The 9,011-nt window shown below is 33.5% G+C and overlaps 2 protein-coding genes and 1 pseudogene across 2 annotated transcripts; 2 read left to right on the forward strand and 1 right to left on the reverse strand.

Annotated features, from left to right (window-relative positions):
• The first annotated feature begins 1,915 nt into the window (after window positions 1-1,915).
• LOC143572814 (uncharacterized) lies at window positions 1,916-2,624 on the forward strand. The gene is made up of 2 exons (XM_077057864.1): window positions 1,916-2,266; window positions 2,352-2,624. The coding sequence occupies exons 1-2, from the start codon at window positions 1,916-1,918 to the stop codon at window positions 2,622-2,624; spliced, it is 624 nt and encodes a 207-aa protein (XP_076913979.1).
• Window positions 2,625-5,262: 2,638 nt separating this feature from the next.
• On the forward strand, window positions 5,263-6,099 carry LOC143572816 (uncharacterized). Its single transcript, XM_077057865.1, has one exon. The coding sequence runs from the start codon at window positions 5,263-5,265 to the stop codon at window positions 6,097-6,099; it is 837 nt and encodes a 278-aa protein (XP_076913980.1).
• Window positions 6,100-7,448: 1,349 nt separating this feature from the next.
• Window positions 7,449-7,939, reverse strand: LOC143572811 (basic form of pathogenesis-related protein 1-like; annotated as a pseudogene).
• Between the last annotated feature and the right edge of the window lie 1,072 nt (window positions 7,940-9,011).

A 9,011-nucleotide genomic window follows, 5' to 3' on the forward strand; every position in this document is an offset into this window, starting at 1 on the left:
ATTTCGCATTCCTTTTTAACTTTTCATTGTCTGATTGTATGAGGCTTTGTTGTTGATTGTTTGTTGCAAATAGATGATTTTATTGCATTTTTATTAAATTAATTTGGGAATTGTGTTTTAGAGATGGATTTTCATTTTTTATGGTTCTGAAATACCTTATTTTAATGTTAGTTTTAGGATGTTTTCACAAGTTAACTGCATGTTCTTTTGTTTGTTTTAGGAAGTTAAAGTGTAATAAATCATGATTAATTTGATGCCACACAAGGTTGATCAAATAGATTACATGGCATAAGAAGATGACATGTCAAGTTTGGCAGACGATGTGGACGAAGAAGAAAACAATTGTGTAGATCAAATTTCTTGATGATTATGATATGGTCAGTTTGATATCATTATTTGTTTGTTGCTAAATTAAATGAAATAGTATAATATGCTCCATTTTCAAAGTTCTAATGTTTAAATTTTTACTTTTCACCTATTAGAAAAAGTAATGGTAAATTTTAACATTTCACCTATTAGCACAGTCAAATCATTAAACTAAGTTTAATTTTCTTTTAATTTGTTTGGTGCAATGGTAATTAGAACCCTTATCCTTTCTAATTAGAATAAATTTGAATTTTACTTAAATCAAACACTCTTTTACTTTTTAAGTCATAACAATTTTATCACCTGTGATAAGGAAGACATGTATGGAAAAACAAAAGTTAAACAGAAAGTAAAAAGTGATACTTATTTTGTTGTGTGTTTATTTTGTATATTTTTTTCTTTCAGTTATAAGTGGTATAGATTTATTAATTTTATTAATTACCCATCCCGTGTAATACACAGGTTCTTAACCTAGTAATATATATATTAATATAAATCACTAACTGTGTTGTAACTAAAATAATTGTATATAACTAAATTTTAGCAAAGTCTATAAACGTGCTCTATATTTATATATATGAATTTTTTTGCATATATATATATATATATATATATATATATATATATATATATATATATATATATATATATATATATATATATATTCATGTATCTAATATGTGTATTCACATTTGTATTTTGGTTTGTTATTAATTTAGGCGGGTTATCTCGATTTTTTTAGTTTTATCTTTGTTCAATCTCAAGAGGCTTCTTAATATTTCCGCAAAGGTATGATATATATTGTTAACGTGTTTCTTTAGAAATGTTGGTTTACGTTGTTATACAACTTAATAATTTCAAAATCGAGTGTGAACGTTATTATATAATTTGCAAGGTATTTCATAAATTTACAATGACCAACGGAGAACTAAAAGATCGGGATGATGTGTCTACCTCAATTGCATCTACGTCCGTCTAAAAATGAAAGGAGTATAATAAGCAATATTATGCTTCACGTAAAGAGAATAACAAAGCATCTAAAGTTTGTAATGGCGATGTCAGTCAGAGAAGCGTTGTTATCTTCAATGGGTGATATATCACTAGAGAGGATTCCATTAGGAACTTTACAAAGTAATAGCACTCAAATGAGACATGATAATGTGTCAAGTACTTCGGCTGAAAACAAAGACAACGCAATATACGATATTATGATAGACGTAGATTGAATAGAAACTGTCTATAAAATGCTGCTGGTCCTTCTACACAAACTCCAACCGGTGAGAACATAGAACAAGATCCATATAATTTTGTTTATGATGGTATTCCGAGAGAGCATCTCATCTTAAAAGAATGGAGTCCATGTCCTCATTGTGGAGCGAAACAATTTAAATTTGAATTCCCTACCTTTTGTTGTATGGGTGGGATAACAAAATTAGCAAATTCAGAAATTCCCATTGAATTATACCAACTTTTCACGTCTCAAGATGAAATTGGAGAAATCTTTAGGAAAAGCATACGTGCTAATAAAACGAATTTTTCTTTCGCCTCAATGGGTGTCACATTGGATCGTACATTGGCAAATATGAAAGACGGTGTATATACGTTTCGTGCACATAAAGGAATATATCACAAAGTCGACCAATTGGTTCCGAGGGATGGAACACCTAGGTACCTACAATTGTGTTTTTATGATCCTGATATTGAGTTAAATCTTAGACTCCAATGGCCAAATCTTGATCGAGATATTACGAAGATCTTGACACGTGTTCTTTCTACAAACCCATATGTCAAGACATTTCGACGTCTTGCTGAACTTGGACCTCTTGACAACTACAGCATCACTTTGAATGCTTCAGTGGAACTTGACCAAAGGGTGTTCAACCGACCAACCACATCCGAGGTTTAAAATAATATTATATTATTTCATGCATTTAAAATAAAATTATATTAACCTTTTTACTTATTTATAATACAACATTATATAGGTTGCTGGTATTTGGGTTGAAGGGAATGACAATATCACTGCATACAAAAGAAGCATTGTTCTATATGGCATATCTGAATATAGTCAAAATATTCAGTCGTACTTTGGTTGTTATGATCCATTATCATATCCTCTATTTTTCCCTAATGGTGAGTCGTATTGGCATCCTAACTTACCACGTCAAGGTGTATTAATCAGTGAAGTTCACAATGATAACGACAACATCGACGAAGAGACAGAAAATACCAATAATCTAACCCTGTTTTCTAAATGAATAACATAAATAATACCCTAGTGTGTAATTAATTATTACCTTTTTAATCTATTTAGATGCTAACACACAAGGTAGTAGAACAACAGTAGCTATGCGAGAGTATTACTGTTACAAGTTCCAAAGTCGGTCAGCTGAAAACGTACTTATGTTTGGTGGTAGATTGTTACAACAATTTGGTGTAGATGTATGTTTATATAAAGCTTGAGACGTCACGCTTACAATTTTGTGAACAAAATCCGGATAATATACGAGCTGATTTGTACCAAGGTATTGTGGATTGCCTTCAGGCTGGTGAGGTTCGTCCGAACAAAGTCAGAAAACGGATCGTGTTGCCTGCAAGTTTCATCAGAGGGCCTCGCGGCATGCGACGTCGGTTTCTAGATGCTATGACTTTATTTTAAGATGACGGAAAGCCTGATTTATTCCTTACGATGACGTGTAATCCTCAATGGCCTGAGATATGTGATAACTTAAAACCTAGTCAAACCGCACAAGATTATCCAGATCTTGTTTCAAGAGTTTTTCGTGCTAAACTTGAGGATCTTAAGGAACAACTATTGAAGAAGCATCTCTTCAGAGAAGTTAGGGCATACGTTTATGTTATCAAGTTTCAAAAACGTGGTTTGCCACATGCACATTTCCTCCTTATCATGTACCCGCAAGGCAAAATCAATAATCCAGACCATTATGATAAGGTGTGTGCTGAAATTCCCAATGTGTGAAGTCATCCTAAAATGCATGAGCTAGTTGTCAAGCACATGATACATGGTCCTTGCAGAAATGTCCTTGCGGAAATTTACGACCAGACAGCCCTTGTATGCAAGGGAACCCAAAATCCTGTCGTTTTTGCTGCCCTAGACAATTTAATGACCAAACAGCGGAAGGAGAGGATGCATATCCATTATATCGAAGAAGAAGCAATGGAATAACGGTGGACGTACGAGGAGAATTTCTTGATAACAGATGGGTTGTCCCGAATAACCCAATGCTTTAGATGATGTTCAACTTACCACATGAATGTCAAGACTTGCTCAAGTATAAAATCTGTGAAGTATATATTCAAATATGTTAACAAAGGAAATGACAAACAGGTTATTCAAATCGATCCAAATGAACAAGAGGTTGTTATTAATGAGATCAAGAGATTTCAAGATGCACGCTACGTATCGCCCCCGAAGGCTATGTGGAGTATTTTTTTTCCTTCCCCTTTTCTTAAATCGTTCCTGTTGTATTGACTTGCAAGTTCATCTACGTAATAAACAGATGGTCAGGTTTAGAGATGATGATATAATGTCTGAAGTTGTTGATAGGGAAAGAGATAAGAAAACCATGATGACTGCATTTTTTGAGACAAATAGATTGATGAAATGGCAAGAGAATATTTGTATAAAGATTTTCCAAAGCACTTCACATGGAATGGAGGCTCACGTCGTTGGAATCGTCGTGTATTAAGGCCACAAAGAGGTCGTCTTGTTTCGGCTAATCCAGCTTAATGAGAAAGGTACTACTTACGCTTACTTTTGTCAAATATCAAAGGGCCTACTTCTTTTGAAGATATTTGCACAATTAATGGTGTAAAGTACCCAACATTTCGAAGAGCGGCCCTTGAGATAGGCTTAATAGAAAACGATGATTGCTTATCACAATGCCTCACAGAAGCCTCACTATTTAAATTTCCTAAAGCTCTTTGAGGGTTATTCATAAAAACATTGCTTTTTTGTAAACCTGGAGATGTTCGCAAGTTATGGAATGACCACTTTGATTCATTATCTGAAGATTATCTGTTACATTGTGAAAATATTCATCAAGTTCAAGATATGGTTCTTGTTGACATTAGGGGCTTTATACAATCTGTGGGTACAAATATAAATCAATTTGATCTTCCAAAGATTACAAAATATGTTAACTTGCAATATGCAATGTATTTTGAGGTACAAGACGAGTACAAGATAACTGTGGAACCTGAACACTCATATGCCAGAGATACCCTTAATTATGACCAAAAAATCGTGTATGATGAGATCATGACATATGTGGATAATGATCATCCGGGTCTATTCTTTATAGATTGTCCAGGTGGAACGGATAAACATTTGTGTACAAAGCCTTGCTTGCTCAAGTTCGTTCACGTGGTCTTATTTCTCTTGCAACAGCTTCATCAGGTGTTGCAGCTAATAATATGCTAGGAGGGCAAACAGCTCACTCCAGGTTCAAATCCCCATTAATCTTAATAATAATTCAATGTGCAAGATCAGCCATCAAAGTGGGGCCGCTGAACTAATTAGGTTAGCCAAAGTAATAATATGGGATGAAGCATCAATGGCCAAACGACGGGCGATAGAGGCGGTCGATCGCGCATAGCAAGGCATCATTGGCGTTAGACTCCCATTTGGTGGAAAGATAATGGTTATGGGAGGAGGTTTCAGACAGGTATTGCCGGTTGTTAAACGTGGCACTCGAGCACAGATTGTAGACCCAAGCTTTCGAATGTCTCCTCTATGGTCTTTTTTTTTGAATAACACAAAGCGAGCTACATCTGGATTTTTTTTATCTGGATTTTGTTATAGAAATTTTTTTTTCTTCAGTTCCACCACCGACTCTATGTCCGTTACTAAAAAAGATGCGACTGACCATAAATATGAGAGCATTAAATGATTTGTTGTCTTCTAATTTTCTTTTAAGAGTCGGTGGTGGAACTGAAGAAGCTATCGAGTGCAACTTTATCCGCATCCCCGATGACATGACAATTTCATTCACTACCAAAGAAAATTCTATAAAGGAATTATTCAATGCAATCTTACCATTAATCGAAAACAATGTTTGTACTTCAAATTATATAGCATCTAGAGCAATATCATCCACAAGAAATGAGAGTGTTGATGAGATTAACGATCAAATGTTGGACAATTTTCAAGGAGATGAACATGTTTATTATAGTTACGAAGTCGAGGACGATAAGCACCACTTCTATCCAACCGAGTTCTTAAATGCGCTAAATGTCAGTGATTTGCCACCTCATAAACTTCAATTGAAAATTGTATGTCTGATAATATTATTACGGAATATGGATCCTTCACGTGGTCTTAATGGCACAAGATTGATATGCAAAGGTTTCCACCGTAATGCTATTGACACAGAAATAATTGTCGGGCAACATAGTGGGGAGAGAGTATTTTTTATAAGAATCCCTCTAATTCTTTTTGAAGGCGACAAGTTCCCATTCGAACTGATAAGAAAGCAGTTTTTCTTTCGTCTTTGCTTTTCGATGACAATAAATAAAGCTCAAGGTCAAACAATTCCGCACATTGGTGTTTATTTACCGGATTCTGTATTTTCACATGGGAAACTTTATGTGGCGTTGTCTGGAGGGATATCACGTGAAAATACAAATGTGTTAGTACATCCCGCCAAAGATTTTGGAGACGGGGTATACACCTCAAATGTTGTATATCCGGAAGTGCTACGCGAAGGATGATCTATCAAAATGTAAAGTATTCCTTTTTATTCGTTTTGTGCCTTTGGTTTTTATATTCTTAACATATTTTGAATACATGTGGATGTTATTTATCTTATCCATCAATAAACAACGAGTGTTTGCACGACAATTGGTTCAAATAAACCGCATACATCATAATCCTATTAAGTATTATATACTTTGACTCAATTATCATTTGTACAAAGTAAAACATTAAGAAATCCATAACTTAAATGCATGTATTTTCTATATTTTACTTAATCTATGCATTAACGTAAATACAACAACATTAACATAATAAATTATTAAGAAATAGATATACTGCATTGATGCTACCAACTTAACTGTAATAACAATAAAATAAAAAATAATTATATAATAAAGTTTTGTAAAAATATTATATGAATAACAAAGCTAACTCATGTACTATTATATAATAATGTATCAGGATTTCATTTATGAAGCAACATAAACGAGCATGTTGGTGCAATATGTCGCCCCCACAACATCGCGCGAGTACTTTATTAGTAATACAAATACATCATTGGTCGCCTAAAAAGGTTAAGACACGTTTTTTGTCACAATAAGATATCGTACTTTTCCTGCTGATGTTATATTTTCATTTCGTAACCGCTAATTTCTTTATGAGAAATTCGCATACTCGCATACATGATACAAATAACTAATTATCTTATTAATAAAAACTTCATTTATGTGTTTTAACGGTTTATATCTTATTACAAGTATTTAATAATTGCCGATCGACAAACAATATTCATGTAATAACTAGATTATTATTACTTTTTTTGAATGACATATTTTTAATAGTTCAAAATAATTTAAATATTAGCGAAATAAGTTGGGTCATAAAGAAGGGTTTTTATATTTTATTTTTTTACCATTACTTTTACGTTATTTTCTTATCTTAGTAGATCTAGATGTATCAAAAGTTACTTTTGTAATTATGCGAAATTTATTCAAGATTACACAAACTGTTACAGAAACCATATAAATAGAGATAAACAGGGCAGAAGATGAGCTACTGCATGCCGAACCAAACTTTTTGTGGTACCAAAGCTACATTTTCTTCTTCTATGTTATTTTGCATCATTTACAAGTTACAATATTAAGAGTTAAACTAAAGTGCTAATATCCAACATCACAAATTATATAAAAACTAACAAACACAACCATTATAATGTGAATATTTTTAGAGCACGGAATATTTCAAATGGACTTGAACATTGGCATTAATATGAATACATAAATTAATTCTAAACCCCAACATTCTAAGCATGAACCAACATGACTAGCTCTCACATAAAATCATAACTCCATATATGAGTTGATCAATACGGTCGTTCACCAACATAATTCCCTGGCGGATCATAGCTGCATATAACAACCCACCCGGTCCCAATCTCGTCGTAGCAATTTACCCTAGCACAACCAAGATGTACCGAATTTCTCCAAACTACTTGTGTATAATGAAGACACGCGCCACCAACGCATGAATTTGACACCTTGTCATAGTGTTGTTCCTCATCAACCCACAAATTAACCGCGGTGTTAGCATCAAATTGATCACCGTAACCCACGGCTAGGTTTTCACCATAAGGTCCTCCGGAGTGTTCGAGAACACAGTTGCGAAGCCTTTGGGTGGCGTATGCACGAGCATACGTGCTAGGGTCTGGTTCCATGTGAAGGGTTGCACCCTGACTCGGGCTCGGGCTTGGTTATGAGGAATGAGGGAGAGTTGTCCGTGGGCTTTGGAGACATGTATGAAGCATGAGAAAGTTAAGAGAACAATGGCTAGGGTTTGGACCCGAGTGAGGTCCATTAGGAATGGTGGAATGGTGCAAATGAAGAATATGTGTTGGAGTGTTCTATGAATGTTGTATTTATAGATATGATGGGAAATATAATCGCATGTGATTATGCTAATTACGATTATACGTTGTCTATCAATACGATACTTTCTATAATGAGATAAGACGCAATATATCAATGTATATGCCACACATATAAGCTTAGAGAAACTGATAATCATTTTGTTTATTAGCATCAAAAACCATATAATTTTATTTTGATTATTGGGTTCAAATCACATATTCCTAACTTTACTCCACTATAAATTAATTTCTCATCAAACCTTTCTAATTTTAATATCACTACTATTGTGGTTTACTTTTTATTTTAACAAAAAGTAACGGATGTAATCACCGCGACGCGAATATTAATTAATGTTGGTGAATATTATTGAATGTTTATGGTTTTGAATTTATAACCATTTTGACATTTTTATATTTTGGAATATGATAACAATCTTAAGGTTGATCATTGATAAATCATTAATAATTATTTGTATTTCAATATAATGTGAGAAAAAATTTAAATTTGAGAGAAACCGTATGTATATTCTATTCTAAAAATCATTCTTAGTAGATTTTCTAGTTCTCGTAATTAAAGGAGTTTTCTCTAAATCATATATATATATATATATAGGTATTGGATCATTTCAGAAGTTTTTTTACAGCGAGAAGTGCGAGAAGTGAAAGTGTAACTCCATTAATCCCTAATTCCACTCCATTTCTTATGTGTATGTGTGTTGTGTAGGTGCGTATATACGTGTGTAGGTACGTATGTTTGTATATGTGTATGTAGTTTTATATGTGTGTAGGTACGTAGGTTTCAATGTGGCTCGGTACATTTGTATGTGTATAGGTAGGTTTGAATGTGTATTAAGACATAGATACAACCAACCTACATACATGTAGGTAACATCATAAGAAAGGGAATGAAATATTAGGGATTAATGGAGATACACATTCACTTCTCGCACTTCTCGCTATAATATCACTTCTCGCAAAATCCATCCCCTATATATATATATATATATATATATATAGATA

The sequence above is a fragment of the Bidens hawaiensis genome, unplaced genomic scaffold, assembly GCF_021521415.1.
Source record: "Bidens hawaiensis isolate Kalapana, Puna unplaced genomic scaffold, B.hawaiensis_p1.1 tig00026014_1, whole genome shotgun sequence".
Lineage (NCBI taxonomy): Eukaryota > Viridiplantae > Streptophyta > Magnoliopsida > Asterales > Asteraceae > Bidens > Bidens hawaiensis.

Excerpts from the sequence above, each read along its gene's own strand:
- LOC143572816 (XM_077057865.1), top strand. The coding sequence starts at position 5,263 with ATGAGAGCATTAAATGATTTGTTGTCTTCTAATTTTCTTTTAAGAGTC.
- LOC143572814 (XM_077057864.1), top strand. The coding sequence starts at position 1,916 with ATGGGTGTCACATTGGATCGTACATTGGCAAATATGAAAGACGGTGTA. Across the intron at positions 2,267-2,351 it reads ACCGACCAACCACATCCGAG|GTTGCTGGTATTTGGGTTGA; the intron begins GTTTAAAATAAT and ends AACATTATATAG.